Here is a 20,058-nt window from a genome sequence, read left to right as displayed (position 1 = left end):
ATTACTGAAGTAAATAGTATCTTAAAAACCTGTTTTTTAAAAAAGCATTTTTTCAGAGTATATGATCAACTGGGTAAATGATTTTGAGGTTTGGCAAAGTAGAGATCACTAAGGGGTCTTGACAAAATGGCTTCAATAGAATGGTAATGATGGAAGATCAATTGGAATGGATTAAAGAGAATGAAAGAAGAGGAAGAAGAAATGCCTCCAGACAACTGTCTTGAGGAACACTGCTGTAAATGGAAGCAGAGAAACAGGGAAACAGCTGAAAGGAGTCAAAGGAATTTTCTTTATTTTTCTTAAGTGAGAGATTGTAAAGCATATAATTTATATACTTATGGGAATGGCTCAGTAGAGACAAAAACTGTTGATCCAAAAGAAAGAACAAGGTAATTCCTAGGGTGATTCCTTGAGTAGGTTAGAGAGATGGGATGGGATCTCATGCACAGCGGGATCCTGGGCAAGGAAATGAACAATCATCACTGGAACAGGAGAAAGGCCGAGTATTCACATTCATGTTGATGGCTGCAGCAACAGGATCATGATGGAATTAGATCTATTCTAACTGCTTCCATATCCTCAGAGAAACAGGAAGCAACTTCTTTAGTTAAAAGGGGGTTTAACTAAAGAAGATGTGGGTTGTTGATCTGAAGAGAAAAAAAGAACATGTGAAATTATCATCTAGCAAAAGTAAGAGAGCAAACCGATCGTGAAAATGTAAATTCAGCTGGGCAGTACTAAATGCCCACTTAAGATTGTTAGTCACAAGCCAACTCATTGGAAAAGACCCTGATGCTGGGAAAGACTGAAGACAAAAGGAGAAGAGGGCAGCAGAGGATGAGATGGTTACACAGCATCACCAACTCAATCGATAGGAATTTTCGCAAACTCTGGAGACAGTGGAGGACAGATGAGACTGGCATGCTGCAGTTCATACGGTGGTAAAGAGTTGGACCCCTGGAGTAGGAAATGGCAACCCACTCCAGTATTCTTGCCTGGAAAATTCCATGGACAGAGGAGCCTGGTGGGCTGCAGTCCATACGGTCTCAGAGTTGGACATGACTGGGCACACACACACTCATAAAGAGTTGGACAGGACTTAGTGGCTGCACAACAGTCTGCATGATGTATTTTTCTCCACATTCAGCTGCCCGGGTATAGGCAAAAAACAGATGGAGAGTTGAATTTAACAAGTGTTGGAATACATCAATATTTAGACAACTACTATAAGGGAGAGAGGCACAAGTCTGGAGAAAGGATATACTCAACAAGGTTATTTTAATATTAGACTGTTAACTTTAAAGAGAGAAGGAAGTAAAGACATGAAGGAACTGAGGAATAGTGGGGTTTTAATTATGTCTCTCCCATGCTGTAACCTTCTTAACAGAAGAACATAGCTACTCCTTCTTACATCCTAGCACCTGGTCCAATGCCGGCATATATCAGATTCCTAAAGATTTGTTAACTCTCCAGATTTCCTACTATAAATACCATTTGTTGATTTTTTTAAATGGTAACTGAATTGAAAAAGCTCTGCTTCCTCTCACCTATTGTCTGCAGTCTGATCTCATGCTCTTTTCTCTCATTTGAGGGTCACCAGTGACTTTTTACCAAATTTGGACTCTGCTCTCCCCCTCTGTCCCAGGCTCAGATTCTTTGCAGTGACTGAAATTTCCACGTTCCCTTTCCTTCCTCTACTCCCACTTCCTTCTCAGTCTTCCATGCTTCTCTGGCTTCTGTGGCTTGCTCTTTTCTCTCAATCTCTTAATAGTTCTTTCTTATCCTGCTGCTACACAGTTTATTCCCTAAAAAAAATTTGCCTTCAATCCTCCACCCTTTTTTTTCTATATAAACTCTTTCCTTAAAATTCCAATTATTCTATGTAGATATGTACCTGAATCTTTTTCTGGCCCTATATTCTCCCCTAAGCATTAAACCTAAATTTCTAGCTGTACTCTAGATATATTTTTACCTGGAAGTTCTGAAGCTAAAAATCAACTGCTCCTGACTCTCCTATTTCTATAAATGGCACATTCATTCTAAGCCCAGCAGGCTCAAACCACAGTCACTTTTAACTCCTCCTTAACCTCATACCTTTTCTATTATCAAATCCCTTTAGCTCTCAGCTCAACATTGCCTCTTACTTTGATTCTCAACTCCTTTCCTAGAGCCACAATCCTAGGTAATAGTGTATTCAATCTTTTGATCACGTCACTGCCCTGCTTAAAACCTTTTTTTTATTTTGGCACTTAGAAATAAAGTTCAAATTCCTTACCATGGCTCATTAGGCTCTTTGCATCTGGCTCTTTCCCACTTTCAACTTCATCTCCTACTACTCTGATTCACACTGAAAGCCAGGAACATCGGTGTCTGCATTTATTGGATTCACAAGATCTTTCCAAAATCAGTGTCTTTGCATTTTCTGTTCCCTCTCCTTGGAACACTTTTCTGGCCAGCTCTTTCTAATACTTCAGTTTTCAGAGGTCATATCCTCAGACAGGCTCTCCTCAAAACTGTTATGTATACCTTATGTATTCCCTACATAGCCCTTCATATACTGTGAAATTACTTCATTTTTTTTTTAATTGAACTATAGCCGATTTATAATATTGTGTTAGTTTCAAGTGTACAACAAAGTGATTTGGTATTTCTTTTCTTTTTTGGCTGTGTCACATGGCTTGCAGCATCTTATTTCCCAACCTCACAGTGAATGCTAGAGTCCTAACCACTGGACCACCAGGGAACTATTTCATTTTTTTAAAATGTGTTTCTTTTGTCTCCGTCTCCCTGACTATTACCAACCCCCAAATATAAACACTATAGACAAGAAACCATTTTCGGCTTGTCCAGTATTTTCTTTTCCTGGAACACTTAACAATATTAAGTCAGAGGGCACTCAGTTATTAAGTGGGCACTTAACAATATTAAATGATTAAAGAATAAACCTAATTCTAGAACATCATTCCCTCTCAATTCATAACAGCCATCTTATTCCATCCTTTATTTTTTCTATTCTAACACAGTCTAACTGTAAAACGTCTCCATTGAAAAATGAAATGGTTCCCCCTGCCTCCATACAATATTAAACACAAATTCCTAAGTTTAGAATTCAAGGCCCTCTTCAACATGACCCTTTCCAACTTTCTAACCCCTGCCACTTTTCCCTCTTCAAATGTTACTCTCTAGCCAAATGGAATTGCATCTCACAGAACAGAATTCTACAGTTTCTCACCTCCATCTCTTTGTTTCTGTTGCTACCTAATCCTGCAACCTCCTCTCCAACTTTCTACATATCCAAACCTGTTAGGAGGTAACTATGAAATATCAAGCAAGAAAATGGTGGCTTAGATTTGGATGGTAGACAAGTGTGAAGAGATTATGGATATAGATTTGGAGGTAGAGTTGGCAGGGCTTGTTTAATGACAGATTGGATGTGAGGAAAAAAAAGATTTTGTGACTCGAGTAGCACAAAATAGTGGTAGTAATGGAGATGGTGGTTCTAATTCTGAAAAAAAAGGGACACTAGAAGAGAAACAGTTTGGGTAGGGGGGGAGCTGCATTAGAAATCAAGAATTCTGCTTTGACTCTATTAAAATTAGTATGTGCTCTAGTTATCTGAGTGGCAACTGGATATATGCATCTGGAACTCAGAAGGTCAGAGCCAGAAGATAAGGTTTATGAATCTTCACTATGAAGATGTACTTTAAAGCCATGGGACAGCACAAGCTCACCTTGGGAGAATGAATACTCACTCTTGGGAGAAGAGAATGAAGCCCAGTTCTGAGCCCTGGAATAATCTCAAATGAGTTAGGAAGAACATTAGGAGAGTGTGATGTCGGAACAGCCAAGACAATAAACTGTTTCTAAGAAGACATGTCTATGACTAATGCTGCTAAGAGGTCAGAAAGGTAAGAAGAGAGAAGTGGCCGTTGGTCCAGCAGTCCGTGAACAGCAGTAGAGACAGAAGCCTGACTGGAATGGGAAAAAATTATGTTGAATGAATCACTGCAGAACACGGATTATTCCTCAGCACAGCTGAAGTCCTAGCTTCATTAACTTCTTAATTTCTTTACCAGAAGCTGATACATAGTAATCCCAAATTTCTAGGATAAAATATGGGATTATTTTTCCTAAAGATGCTAGGCTGGAAAAGCGGCAAAAAGACAAATAAGTCTGAGTTTGAACCTGTCCTCTGACACTTACGAGCTAAGTGTCTTTAGGACAAGTTTCTTAACCAAGTTAAGCTTCAGTTGCTTCATCTATAAAATGGAAATATTAATAGTATTAACAATACCTACTCATAGGTTGTTTTGATATAGATACTGCATGTAAAATGCTTAGTACAAGGAAGTTGTTAATGTTGCCATTATTCTTTAGACAGTCCCTTTTTAAAAAACAAAACAGAATGCAAGACCTTATTGTTCTTGTTGCTGTTTAGTCCCTAAGTGGTTTCCAACTCTTTTTTGACCCCATGGACTGTAGCCTGCTAGCCTGCTTTGTCCATGGGATTTCCCAGGCAAGAATACTGGAGTGGGTTGCTACTTCCTTCTCCAGGGGATTTTCCCAGCCTAGGGATCAAATCCACATCTCCTATATTGGCAGGCAGTTTCTTTTATTGTCCTTAGGCTATGTTAACTGTTAAAACTAAATGTAGAAATATCTAATACAGTTTCCCTAATCTATTTAATTATACATCCCATCTTTGTAAACATAAAGACTGATACATCCACCTTATGAGATTCTAATATGTCCACACGGATGGCATGAAAATTGTCTTATCCTCTACCCATCTTCATCAACCTAAATTATGTTGAGTTTTACTCTCTGAAGTCTAGATTGAGGAAAACAATAGAGTTATTGGAGGGGTGGATTCCCAGCATATCATCAATAACTTTAGGCTGTGCCCATGACTTCTACTTCACTCAAGGTCAACAGTATACATCTTATCAACAGTATACATCTTACTTCATCATATTTAGGGATTTTAAAGCTTTTTGTTTTACTGCTACATAAAAATAAAAATTGTTGCCTTTTTAGTATTAAATATTTAAATGTGTAGGAAAAAGATAGCCAAACAACTAAAATTATGTATCTAAATTAAATAAAAATATGAAAAAATTTGTATATATTTAAATAAAATGCAGGAATCTTTGTATACCAGAAATAAATCATGCTAGTAGAACACTAGGCAAAATGCTGAAAAATACTCACCGCAAGGTCAAAGTGTAATCTCCCTGCATTTTGGTTGAGGCATCTCTGACCAAGAAGGTACCATCTGGCATGTCCCGTAATTTGTCATTTACCTCCTCCCTGAAGAAAGGAATTATAGGGAAAAAAAATTTTTTTAAGTGTTGGTTGTTTTCTGCACATATTATCACTAAGACTAATTGGGAGGTGGGGTCTAAGATTACAGAATCATGGGGCTGTCAGAGGTCATTTAGTTCCTCCCCCAGATATGCTTTTGTTTTGATTTTCGGTGTTATGCAATCCCAGGATGAGTATTTGATTTTTAAACTCTTCCAGGTTTCAACTGTCTGTAGGGAATACCTGTTTCCATTAAGCCTTTAGGGCTTCCTTAGGCAGGTATGAACTTGTAGAGTGTCAGAAAAAAACAGCAGCTGTTTAGAAAGATTAAGTTTAACCAACAGTGGCAGCTGGGTCAGATCAGAGTGGGGATAATTTACTCAGTTCACAATCTTTCAATAATACTCTCCAATTTGAATTTATACTGATAAAAAATTTCTTCTACAGAAATGGTTTAGGACTTTAAGGAACAACACTAGAAGACTCAAAGAAAATGGCAGGACATAAAAGAACCTTGAGTTACAGAACCACATGGTCTTAAAATATAAATTAAGAAAGTGAAGTCGCTCAGTTGTGTCCAGCTCTTTGCAACCCCATGGACTACACCAGGCTCCTCTGTCCATGGGATTCTCCAGGCAAGAATACTGGAGTGGGTTGCCATTTCCTTCTCCAGGGGATCTTCCTGACCCAGGGATCGAACCCAGGTTTCCCACACTGCAGGCAGACACTTTAACCTCTGAGCCACCAGGGAAGTATGTAAATATAGTAGATCCTTTTTTGTATGTTGCTAAAATTTAAATTTTATGTTTAATATCAAATATATTAATTCTTTAAAAAAAAATTAGATACAGAATTACTGTAAGGCCCAGAAATTCCACTTCTGGGTATATGCCCAAAGAACTGAAAGCAGAATCTTGAACATTTATACACCAATGTTCATAGCAGCATTATTCCCAATAGCCAAAAGCCGGAAATAACCCAAGTATTCATCAAAGCCAAATTTCCATAAGAATGAATAAATTAAAATGTGGTAGGTATATATAATGGAATATTATTCAGCCTTAAAAAGGAAATTCTGACACATGCTACAACATGGATTAACCTTGAAGACATTGTGCTAAGTGAAACAAGTCAAACACAAGGAACAAATGTTATATGATTCCACTTATATGAGGTACCCAGAAAAGTCAAATTCACAGAAAGAGAAGGCAGGTGCTGGGGAAAATAGAAGAAAAAGTGAGTTAGTGTTTAATGAGTACAGAGCTTCATTTTGGGAAGATGACACTTGCAGAGATGGAGGGTGGCGATGGATGAACAATAATGTGAATGTACTTTATGCCACTGAGCTGTACATCTTTAGATGATTAAAATGATATGAAAAAAAATAAATGAGTGCTACTTTGGTAATGGAAAAGAACAGACAAGAGAAAGAGAAGGACAAGCATATTGAGGAATACAGAAACAACTTGAAATCTGATTTGGCAAAAGTGGACATAACTTTTTAAAAACAAGAAAATACAATGTTGGAATTTAAAATATATATATGTATTTATCTATAAAATATAGATGTATCTTTTTTTTCTCTACATTCTGAGATTTCCCAAACCACATTTTACCCAAAAAGCAAATCTGTCCTAGAGTCCTATTTCTCAAAAGGAAGTGAAGAGACATAAAAATCAACTGGGGAGGTTATAAATGCAGATTTCTGAACCCTACTCCATTGATTTTTATGTGTTCAAACGCTGAGGAACCATTACCTTAGAAACAGAAACATAAGGAAAATTAAGCATAAATAAATATTTTATCCCAAAACACATACATCTATCCTAAATGTATAAGTTTCACTTATTCAGAACACTATCCTCAATACAGTATTAAAAGTAATAACCATACCTACAATTTAAAGATTATCTTGTCTTTTTGTATGTGTGGGAAGAAAACCATTTAGAAAATGTAAAAGGTTCTCCTACAGTTTTTTAAATGCTAATCTTTAAATGACAACTTGTGGAGCATTAAAAATATTTTTTTAAAGTACTAACCTTAAGAATTATTTTTTAAACTCCATTCAACTATAATACTTAGTCTAATTACCTTGAAATATCCCCCCAGTACCATTCTGCATCCTGAAGAGAAACAGAACCGTCCTTTATTCCATTTGTAATGGCTGAAGTCATTGGCTTAGGTGGCTTTGGTGGAAGAGCTAGAAGAGAAATTAATATTATTATTTTGTAATGTAAATTATTATTTGCTTTCTAATATCCTTAAATACAGTTCATTAACCAATGTACATTAAGGTTCCAGATAATTATAAATCAAAATAAGGATTATTTTATGTTACAGGTTAAACATTAGCCAATGAAAGAATCCTTTCAGAACTCTACCAATAATTGCCTGAAAAAATGAAATATTCAAGATATCTGCGTTTTTTTTCTTCTTATAAAATACTAACTTCTTGTTGGATGCCTTTCTTCTAGACCAGGGTGGGGAGTAGAGAACATCTGTGCCACCCTTCTTTCAAGGTGGCGCTGTGAATGAGTGGCACTCCTTTCTTCTGTGCCATTGATCGAACCCATGCTCCCTGCAGTGGAAACATGGAACCTTAACGACTGGACTGCCAGGGGAGTCCCCTCAAAATCTGTATCATTAATGCTTCCAGGTATCCATTATCAGTCCATCAGAGTGAGATGAAGTCTGTCACCCTTGCCTTAGGCAGAGGAGTGAATGAACTGCATGAATAGACATCACCCAAAACGGCTTTGAAAGTAGTGAGCTGATTCAGCTCAGTTTCCTGGTTCCCAAATATATGTATTAAAAATCTACCATATGCAAGAAAGTGTTAAATAGTGGGGATACAGACATAAGGAAGCCATGCACCTGGCCTTGAAGAGCTCACAGCATTGTGAAGATGTTCACCATAATGGATGTAATTAAGACTCTCCATCTGGAGGATGCCCACCTTTGTCAGGCACAATGGGGCTCCCTGGCCCTCTTGTTTCTTCAGTCCTGGCCAATTTGTCCCCTATTTTATGATTTCCCAATAATCATCATGAACCACCTCATCTCTAAATTTGAACATCATATCCTATGGCTTTTGTTTTTCACAGTATGCTCTTTCTCACTACTTTCCACAGTCTTCTCTGTACTTCATTTTCCAGTGTTTTATTTAAACACACTGGCTAGGCACCACAGCCTATGTAGCTGAGGGCTCAGCAGCTTGGTCAACAGGAAAAGGAGTAGCAAGGCCAGGGAAGCAGGTATTTAGTAACCTATTCAAGGGTGTGTTTATACCTATGTCTTTAAAATAAACATAAATAAATCAACAGTGTGTGAACCATGAAACTCCAGATGCTCAAGCTGGATTTAGAAAAGACAGAGGAACCAGAGATCAAATTGCCAACATGCGCTGGATCATTGAAAAAGCAAGAGAGTTCCAGAAGAACATCTACTTCTGCTTTATTGACTATGCCAAAGCCTTTGACTGTGTGGATCACAAGAAACTGTGGAAAATTCTGAAAGAGATGGGAATATCAGACCACCTGACCTGTCTTTTTGAGAAATGTGTATGCAGGTCAAGAAGCAACAATTAAAACTGGACATGGAACAACTGACTGGTTCCAAATTGGGAAAGAAGTACATCAAGGCTGTATATTATCACCCTGCTTATTTAATTTCTATGCAGAGTACATCATGAAAAATGCTGGGCTGGATGAGGCAAAAGCTGGAATCAAGACTGCCAGGAGAAATATCAATAACCTCAGGTATGCAGATGACACCACCCTTATGGCAGAAAGTGAAGAGGAACTAAAGAGCCTCTTGATGAAAGTGAAAGAGAATGAAAAAGTTGGCTTAAAGCTCAACATTCAGAAAACTAAGATCACAGCATCTGGTCCCATCACTTCATGGCAAATAGATGGGGAAACAGTGGAAACAGTGACAGACTTTATTCTGGGGAGCTCCCAAATCACTGCAGATGGTGACTGTAGCCATGAAATTAAAAGACACTTGCTCCTTGGAAGAAAAGTTATGACCAACCTCAACAGCATATTAAAAAGCAGAGATATTACTTTGCCAACAAAGGTCCAAAAGCTACGGTTTTTCCAGTAGTCATGTATGGATGTGAGAGTTGGACTATAAAGAAAGCTGAGCACCAAAGAACTGATCCTTTTGAACTGTGGTGTTGGAGAAGACTCTTGAGAGTCCCTTGGACTGCTAGGAGATCCAACCAGTCCATCCTAAAGGAGATCAGTCCTGAATATTCATTGGAAGGACTGACGTGGAAGCTGAAAATTCAGTCCTTCAGCCACCTGATGTGAAGAACTGACTTATTTGAAAAGAGAAAGATTGAAAAGGGAAAGATTGAAGTTGGGAGGAGAAGGGGACGACAGAGGATGAGATGGTTGGATGGCATCACCGACTCAATGGACATGAATTTGAGTAAACTCTGGGAGTTGGCGATGGACAAGGAGGCCTGGTAGTCCATGGGGTCACAAAGAGTCAGACACAACTGAGCAACCAAACTGAACTGGATGTGAGACACTAGCCCTGACTGAAAGTCAGTTGATTTTGCCTTTGTGATAATTATCAAGGATATGTTTCATTCACATAAGAGTACTTATTTTTCAATTTCTGGTGTTAACACAATGTAAAATACACACCAATTGACACAGGCTAACTTCTGCACTTGATACACTATTTTATCCTTTCCCTACAGGATACAGAGTAAGTACGAACGATGGTCAATTTTGATTTGCAAATGATGCTGAAATAACTTTGGAAGGGCTGGACAGTATTTTGTCAAATGGATGTCACAGTTTATTACTAGTAAAGAAAAGGAAAATGTATTTTGCATTATGGTGCCATTTTCTCTCTCTAAAAAAAATAGTGGCTCTTTAGGTATCTCCACAACGTTTTCATATTTAGTGGTCATGTTAGGAAAAATGATAATCTACAGAATGAGTAGTTATGTTTTGTTATGATTGATACTTTCTTTGGGAAAAACATTGTATTGAGTCTTTGATTTCAGGTGTGGCTTAAGATGTAAACATATCACATGATTCATTTAAATACAATGATGCCTCTGAAGCACTCAAATAGCGTTTGTTCTGTGTTTACAACTAGAACTACAGAAGAAAATCTCTTCAAATAAAATAGTTCTAAATTAGAAAAAAACAAAATAAAATACTAACTTTGAATTCTAACAGATGTACAAGAAACTTCTCTCTCAAAAGACAACATGAAGCCCTTTCACAAACAATTCAGTCCAAAAGCCATTAAGAAGGGGACTGGTCATGACAGCCAAGAGCTGGTGTCAGAGCCCAAAGCAGGCGTGGGAGGACTATGTCCTCGCATGAGGGCAGCAGCACAGCAAGGACCTCGGAGCTCCGGCGGGTGAGGAGGCAGTCCTCACAAGGGCAGCACGGCACAGAGTGTTGAAGCTGAGTGACGGGCAATGGGCAGGGCCTGGAGGCACAGAGTGTTGGAAACCAAGCCAATAAGGACACAGACCTAGGAGTCAGGCATCCCAACACAGTGGGCTAAAGCCAGATTAGGATGGAAAAGGGTTTCTAACTGGACAGGGGAAGAAAGGCAGCAGGGGGAACGCAGCAATAGCTATGCAACACCGGGTAAACACAGAGTCAGTTCAGTTCAGTCGCTCAGTCGTGGCCGACTCTGCAACCCCATGAATCACAGCACGCCAGGCCTCCCTGTCCATCATCAACTCTCAGAGTTCACTCAAACTCACGTCCATCAAGTCAGTGACGCCATCCAGCCATCTCATCCTCTGTCGTCCCCTTCTGCTCCTGCCCCAATCCCTCCCAGCATCAGAGTCGTTTCCAATGAGTCAACTCTTCGCATGAGGTGGTCAAAGTATTGGTGTTTCAGCTTCAGTATCAGTCCTTCCAAAGAACACCCAGGACTGATCTCCTTTAGAATGGACTGGTTGGATCTCCTTGCAGTCCAAAGGACTCTCAAGAGTCTTCTCCAACACCACAGTTCAAAAGCATCAATTCTTCAGCTCTCAGCTTTCTTCACAGTCCAACTCTCACATCCATACATGACTACTGGAAAAACCATAGCCTTGACTAGACAGACCTTTGTTGGCAAAGTAATATGTCTCTGCTTTTTAATATGCTGTCTAGGTTGGTCATAACTTTCCTTCCAAGGAGTAAGTGTCTTTTAATTTCATGGCTGCAATCACCATCTGCAGTGATTTTGGAGCCCCCAAAAATAAAGTCTGACACTGTTTCCCCATCTATTTCCCAAGAAGTGATGGGACCAGATGCCATGATCTTCGTTTTCTGAATGCTGAGTTTTAAGCCAACTTTTTCACTCTCCTCTTTCACTTTCATCAAGAGGCTTTTTAGTTCTTCTTCGCTTTCTGCCATAAGGGTGGTCTCATCTGCATATCTGAGGTTATTGATATTTCTCCCAGCAATCTTGATTCCAGCTTATGCTTCATCCAGCCCAGCATTTCTCATGATGTAATCTGCATATAAGTTAAATAAGCAGGGTGACAATATACAGCCTTGACGTACTCCTTTTCCTATTTGGAACCAGTCTGTCGTTCCATGTCCAGTTCTAAATACAGAGAAATGGGCCAAATATTAGTAAGCAAAACTACTAAAGATAACAGTGTAAAAAGGAAGTTACAAATACAGAAACGTAGAAAAAAAGAATGAACCTTCTGGTTTGGACTGCAATTTCAGCTATTGATGTGAACTCATGGAAATCAATAGAGAGACAGACAGATGCATGTAAATGTCTATGCTTACAGAAAATACAACTATTTCCTAGCTCTTTCCTCCAAGAGGTCCTAGAACCAGCAAAGTCCTAATATGGACACCTAACACCCAGTTCTTGGCTTCTAATGCCTTTCTCTACTAAAAGCAACCAGGGCTCTGTGGAGAAACCACTGGGGTGGGGTAAACCAAGTATCAAATGAACCGGGAACATCATATTGTGACAAAAAGTAACCAAATATTCAAAGAATAAGGGGCCATGACAAAACAACAAAGTAGCCAGCTTGAAGGGGCTCCTACTACCCAATCTGGAATGACTGGAGCATCAATACAAATAACAATAGTAAGGTAATATGAACCAGTGAACAAAACAGGAATCCATGTGTCCACACAGATGTAAACAAATAAATGAAAAAACAGAAAGATTAACGCAGAAGCTTTATATAATTTTGAAGGCCTTCCCACAAATGCTTATTGATCAGGAAAGTAAAAAGATTAATATAATAGTGGAGAAACTAGGGAAACAAACCTTATTCAAGCAATCAAGGTAACTACCAACAGTAATGGTGAGATCACGGGCCACCAACAGGATGCACCAAGGACACAACAAATATACACAAACTGAATCCAGTCATAAGGAAACATCAGACAAACCAACCACACTTGAAAGACATCCTACAAAATAACTGGCTTGGAATCTTCAAAAACATCAAGGTTGTGAAACTCAAGAAAGACTGAGGGACTGTTCTAGATTGAGATAAACTAGAGAATCATGCCAATTAAACATAGCGTGTGAGTCTGGACTGGATCTTTTTGTTATAAAGGACATTACTGGGACAATGGAAAAACCTGAATGGAATCTGAGGATGAGACGGGAATAGGCATCATTGTTCATTTTCTGATTTTGAAAGCTGTATGTGGTTATGGTGGAGAAAGTTCTCATTTGTAGGAAATACAAACATGGACGTCATGGACTATCATGTCGGCAACCTACTCTAAATGGTTCTAGAAACCAAGTTATTTCTACTGTACGTTCAACTTTTTTGTAAGTTTTAGACTGCTCAAAAACTTTTTGAATTAACAAAAGTTAAAGATAATATTGTAGGAAAAAGGGAACAACACAAATATAAGAATGTAGTTGGTCCCCTTTCTCATACTGTACGTATTCAAAAATTAACTCAAAATGGATCAAAGACCTAAATGTTAAGACCCAAAACTATAAAACTTTTAGAAGAAAATAAGCTTAAGTCTTTATGACCTTGGATTAGACAACAGTTTCTTAGGTATGACATCAAAAGCACAAACAAGAAAAAATAGAAAACTGAATTTCATCAAAATTTAAAATTCTGTGCTTCAAAGGACACCATCAAGAAAGTGGAAAGACAACCCACAGAATGGGAGAAAATCTTCATAAATTATATATCTGATAAAAAATTGTATCTAGAACACATAAAGAACCCTTGCAACTTAATAACAAAAAATGACTAAAATTAAACATGGGCAAAGCATCTGAACAGACATTTCTCCAAAGAAGATACACAAATGGGCCACAAGCACATGAAAATATATTCAGCAGTATTAGCCATCAGGGAAATGAAAATGAAACCAATGAAATACCACCTCATACCTACTTGGATGATTATAATCAAAGAAACAGATAACAACAAATGTTGGTGAGGATGTAAAGAAATTGGAACTCTCAGTTCACTGCTGATGGACATGTAAAATGATGCAACTGGCTGGAAAACAGTCTAGCAGGTCCTGAAAAGGTTAAATGAAGAGTCACCACATAACCCAGCAATTTGGATCCTAGCTATATATTTTAAAAGAAAGAAAACATAAAACCATACAAAAAACTGGATACAAATGTTCAAAGCTGTATTATAGCCAAAAACTGGAAATAACCCAAATATCCATCAAGGGTAAATGAATATATAAAATGTAGTGTTATATATGTGTGAATATATATATATACAATATTATTAGGCAGTGAGAAGGAATAAAAACATGTTGTAACATGGATGAACCATGAAAACATTAGACTAAATGAAACAAAAAGCAATCATGAAAGCCATATATTGTATAATTCCATTGTCCAGAACATGAAAATCTACAGCAACAAAGTATATGGTTGTGTAGGGTTGGACTAAAGGGGGAAAGGGAATGGCAGCTAATGTATGCAGGTTTCTTTGAGAGGTAATGAAAACGTTCCAATTGCTTGAGGTGATGGCTGCACAACTCTGTGAATATACTAAACACTACTGAATTATATACTTGTTAAGTGGATGAACTGAATGGTATGTGAATCACATTTCAAAAAAGCTATTATTTAAAAAAACAAATATCAGACTTCTAAAATGACTAGATGGGGAGAGCTTGCTATAATCCATTCTTTTTTCCTAAGTAGCTACTTATTTATACCTATCTTCTTTGAAAGGGATGTGGCATATAAAAGTAGCTACAGTTGGAAATATAATTTTACAGAATTTAAAATTCTTCTACTTATAAGGATTAATAGTTTAAACTTGTGCTATACAAAAGAACTGTGCTATTACTATGAAAGGTACAAAGACAAGACGCTCAAAAGAAATCTAGAGGGAATGACACTTAGAAACACATGACCATAATTCTCAGCAGAACAAGGCGAATACTGTAATAAAAGTAAAAGTAAGGTGCGATGGAAACCCAGTAAGAGCAACTGAAACCCAGCAAAAAGAACAACTGATTCTCTCCTGGGAAAAGTTCAAACACTGGGCTTGTCAAACCAAGTCCTCACTGAACTGAATGCCATGACCAGCAGGGCCCAACAAGAACCAAATCGCTGAAAGGAACCACAAAGACTTGCTGCTGTCTGTACTCCTTCTCTGGGGGAGCTCTATACAGAACTGAGTTGACCAGCAGCACAGGGAAGCTGCTATTTATGGATAATGACAGTTCTGTGGTAGCTCCACTACCAACAAACAGATAATGAGCATGTCACCTTTATTACAGAGGGCTGCCCACAGCCTCCTTGTACTTTTTCTCACCTGCAGAAATATATGTAGAATGAAATGATTACAAAGCTGTTTCTACATAAAGTTGCTAAAAGAACACAATAAGAAGGAATGAAATGCTGGCCTATTTTTACAATCTATCATGTAACAAGTATTTATTGAATACCTCCTATGTTCTAAGAGCTGGGAATACGGCAATGAACTAGATAGACACAGTCTTTATACTTATGGACTTTGTAATTCAAAAGGATAAACTTCAAGATAATTCACCACTACACCATCTTCTCACTGCTGATCACTCCATTATGTCCTCTGGAGCACCCTCCTAGATTATTCTCCCCATATTCTAATTAAACTATTCTGTAACTTGAATGTCTTCCCAGAAAGTGTTTTTTCCCACTTCTTAGCCATTTCTTAAGTTTTGCACTCCCTAAAGACACTTCTAACCTTGCAGCCCATTCTCGTGGAAGGTTGCTCATTTTCCTACATCTTGTATATTCAAGGCCTCTGTTCTTTCTCGCTCAGTTTTCCCAGACAGCCCTCTCTTCCTTCATCCATACAACTGACATTTCCCTGACCTTCTTTTAATCTATATTCTCACCTACTCCCATAGCTTCTATAAATAATACCTATATGCTGATCCCAAAACAGTATTTCTAACTATAGGGTCTTTTCTAAATTTCTGATTATCCGATAGACGACAGCTAACATGTGTCAAGCATTGTAGCAGGCACAGTGAATCAGAACAGTACTTTTCACACTTTAAAGTGCTTATAAATCACCCAGGGATGCTGTAAAATATAGAACACTGATTGCTAGGTATGGGTTGGGGCCTGGAATTCTACATTTATAGCAAGTTCCCAGGTAATGCCAATGCTGCTAGTCCAAGCTTTTCAGAAATAAGAAGCTTATAGATTCTCTTTGAAAAGTTTTTATGGAGCTAAAAAAAAAAAAAATTAGGCAAGTATAGAACAGTAGCTAGAACACAGTAGATTAAATACATGTGATTCTTCAGTCCCTCTATTAATCATTCCAAATTGGCAATAAAATACATATTTTAAAGGTATAAGCACTCAATAGCAAAAGCGATAAGAGGAAACAACATCAGATGATAGCAACAAAACTTTTAACCCACGAAGAGCAACCAAATGAATTTGACTTGGTAGATTGCAAAAAACTGAAACCTAAGCCTGAAGAGAGAAAATCCAATAAAAAAGGAATCACACCACTGTACTCTGTAAAGACCAGGACTTGGAGGCACACTGTATCTCTAAACGGAGAATTGAGGGAAGGGGCCAAAATTAGGAGAACTGACTGAAAGTCTATACAAAGAGCAGCAAGATCCCCAGTTCTCCTCCGCAGCCCCCATGCAATCAGACAGCTACCTCTCCTTCCTCCTACACAAAGGCTACCTGTCACTCATCAGTTCACAGAAACAGTTATAGAGGCTCTGGACTCAGGGAACACCAAGTGCAACTGGGTCAAGAGATAAATCCTTTACGGAAAACAGCAAAGTTAACGAAAAGTCTACAAAGTAGGTAGATTTCCCAAACCCCTTCCCCATCTCAGTTCTCTAAACAATGAGCCACAGAGCTTCTACCCCAAGGTATGAGTTAGGGAGATTTTTCTCTGGAGAAACTGATAAGATCTCAGCTGTGAAGCCCATGCTAGAGCCTCATGCTCCAGAACAAGAGAAGCCACCACAATAAGAGAATAGCCACAACTATTCTCACCACAACTAGAGAATAGCCCCCCATGCAGCAAGATCCAGTGCAGCCAAAAATAAATACAGATAAAATAAAATTTAAAAAATATATAAGCAAAATAAGATGCTCTTTAAAAAAAGATATTCATCATCTTAACACTTTTCAGTGAAGGCCTCCAGTTACTAAGTCCTTCCTACTTACATGGAGCTTCAATACAGCTATTCAGTATCTTTAAGGACTTCCCTAGCGGATCAGTGATTAAGACTCTACACTTCCACTGCACAAGTTCAATCCCTGGTAGAGGAACTAAGATCCCACATGCTGCATGGCACAACCAAAAAAAAAAAAAGAGAGAGAGCGAGCAAACTCTTTAAAAATCTAACATGCTATACAAGGACAAATCTTGAAGACAAGTCTTCATGGAGATATGAAGAACCTTGAAGAAATAAGCCAGTCACAAAAGCACAAACACTGTATTATTCCTCTTATATGTGGTGCCTGTCATATTCATAGAGACAGAAAGTAGAATAGTGCTTGCCTAGGCTGATAGCGGGGAGAAGGAAATGGCACCCCACTCCAGTACTCTTGCCTGAAAAATCCCATGGGCGGAGGAGCCTGGTAGGCTGCAGTCCATGGTGTCGCTAAGAGTCTAACATGACTGGGCGACTTCCCTTTCACTTTTCACTTTCATGCACTGGAGAAGGAAATGGCAACCCACTCCAGAATCCCAGGGACGGGGGAGCCTGGTGGGCTGCCGTCTACTGGGTCACACAGAGTTGGACATGACTGAAGCGACTTAGCAGCAGCAGCAGCAGGCTGATAGGAAGGGGGAATGGGGAGTCAGTGTTCAATGGGTTCAAAATTTCAGTCAGATAAGACGAAAAAGTGCTGGAGATGGATGACAGTGATGGCTGCACAACAGTGTCAAAGAACTTAATGCCACAGAACTGCACATTTAAAAACTATTAAAATAATAAATTTTACATTATGCATATTTACCTCAGGGTTTTTTTTTAATAAAAAACTATGAGACACATAAGGAAAGTCACCAACATTAAAGAAGACCATAAATAAATAAATAAACAAAAGGAACTTAAGCGTAAACCAAAAATTTAAGAAGAAAATTTCTACAGACCAAAAAAGTACATCAGAAATACAAAAGGAAATACTGCATCTATGAAATACAAACAAGATCTATACAAAGTAACATTAAAGAACAAAGCTCTGATATACTAAAATTATAAAAGAGTTTTTTTAAGAAAACTTTAATTGACAAGCTAGCAAATAAAGTTAAGAAAATCTCCCAAGAAGCAGAACAGAAAGAGAAAGTAATGAAAAATAGGAGAAAAGGCAAGAGAATTAGAGAATAAACTAAGAAGACCCAAAACCAAATTAAAAGAAGTTCCAAAAAACAGAAACATTTAAAATAAGAAAAAAAAAATTCTTAGAAATGAAGGACATACATTTCCAAAGGGAAAGTGCCAAGAATGCCAAAAAATGAATGAAAAAGATCCCCATCAAGGTACATCTTGGTGGAATTTCACTTAAGCAATAAAGAGAAGATCTTAAAATCTATCACAGCAGGGTGGGGTGGGGATGGGGGGGGAGGCTGATCACAAAGAACTAAGGCCTGGAATGTCTTTGGATTCCTCAATAGCAATATTGCAAATTAACAATACTGGAGGGAAAACCTTCAAGTTCTAAGGGAAAATGGCTTTTCAACCAAGAATTATATATCCTGCCAAATTATCAATTACACATGAGGGTAGAATCGTCATTTTCAGACATACAAAGTCTCAGGAAACTTCTCTTAGTACCTTTCTTAAGAAGCTCCTTTACAATGTCCTCTAGCAAAATGAAGAAATAAACCTAGAAGAAAATGGTGTAGGATTCAGGAAAATGGACAGCAACACAGGAGAGAAGCAAAAGTAATCACTAGGATAACAAGAGTATCAGGACGATAGCTGGAAACAATAACTGGGATTCTAGCAAGAGAACAATGAGGGACTTAGGAGGTGTGTTGAAGGAAAAAATTAAAATAATAGATTATCTCATGTTTAACCCTCCTGTGATGAGTTTTATAGTTCTGTCATGGAATATGAGAATAACACTGTCATAAGCACATAAAAAGAATTCAGCAAATGTTTAAAAATTAAGGCAATAATTAATTCCAAAAACATATAATAAACGAAATAGAATGATAACATACAAATGACATGAATGCTATTTACATAGTCATAATAGTGTAAACACTAAAAGATAATTTAAGAAACAATTATAACTGTGATATATCTATACTGGGAAAATGTGTGTATGGCATTTGTTGTGGTTGTTCAGTTGCTCAGTCATGTCAGACTCTTTGCAACTCCATGGACTGCAGCATAGCAGGTTTCCCAGTTCCCCACCAGCTCCCAGAATTTGCTCAAGTTCATGTCCATTGCATTGATGATGCCATACAACCATCTCATCCTGTCACCCTCTTTCTCCTTCTGCCTTCAATCTTTCCCAGCATCAGTGTCTTTTCCAATGAGTTAGCCATTCGCATCAGGCGGCCAAAGTGTTGGAGCTTCAGCTACTATATTTTATCAACTATGCATTCAAAGTAATTTCTATCTACTTTATTTACACAGCAGAAATACTTTGTGCTACTGCATATCTCTTTCAAACTCTGCATTCAGCATATCACATTGGTAGCTTGAAATCAGCCCCAGGAGTATCTATACGTTTAGAATCAGCAAATACTACAAATTAGAGCTTGATTTACTGTTGTACTGATTGTGTACCAGGGGTCAGTACATGATGGCCCTTTGCCTATTTTATACAGTGCAAAGAATGTATTTTTACATATTTTTAATAGTTGGGAACACATACACACACACACAAACCAGGCAATAGAGGCCATAAGTGGCCTATAATGCCTAAGGGCTTCTCCAACAGCTCAGTGGGTAAAAATTCCACCTGCAAGGCAGGAGACACAGTAGCCATGGGTTCAATCCCTGGGTCAGAAAAATCCCCTGGAGCAACCCACTCCAGTATACTTGCCTGCAGAATCCCATAGACAGAGGAGCCTGGCAGGTTACAGTCCAAAGGGTCTCAAAGAATCAAACCTGACTGAGCAACTAAGCATACACAATGCCTAAAGTATTTACTACCTGGCTCTTTGAAAAAGTATGCCCATCCCTGATCCAGACTTCAGAAAGTGATCAAAAAAATGTTAATTCAGTGTAATAATCAACTCCGTGGGCTGCATCTTCAGTGTAACAAGAAATCAGATGGTCAAAAACAAATGTACCTTCCTCACCATGCCTGCTCCTC

General features: G+C 38.2%; 1 protein-coding gene across 1 annotated transcript in view; it reads right to left on the bottom strand.

The window, feature by feature from the left end:
- Positions 1-20,058, bottom strand: part of LOC120856226 (phosphatidylinositol 3-kinase regulatory subunit gamma) — a 103,276-nt gene that overhangs the window by 34,826 nt on the left and 48,392 nt on the right. The window contains exons 2-3 of the mRNA XM_040231321.1: positions 7,396-7,504; positions 5,212-5,310 (exon numbers count right to left, since the gene is read on the bottom strand). Coding sequence (XP_040087255.1) covers positions 5,212-5,310; positions 7,396-7,504 — 208 coding nt within the window. The remainder of the gene's footprint in view (positions 1-5,211; positions 5,311-7,395; positions 7,505-20,058) is intronic.

Source organism: Oryx dammah, unplaced genomic scaffold (genome assembly GCF_014754425.2).
Source record: "Oryx dammah isolate SB20612 unplaced genomic scaffold, SCBI_Odam_1.1 HiC_scaffold_28, whole genome shotgun sequence".
In the NCBI taxonomy this organism is placed as follows: Eukaryota; Metazoa; Chordata; class Mammalia; order Artiodactyla; family Bovidae; genus Oryx; species Oryx dammah.
The sequence above is the reverse complement of the archived record's forward strand: the minus strand, read 5'-3'. Positions and strand labels throughout refer to the sequence as shown.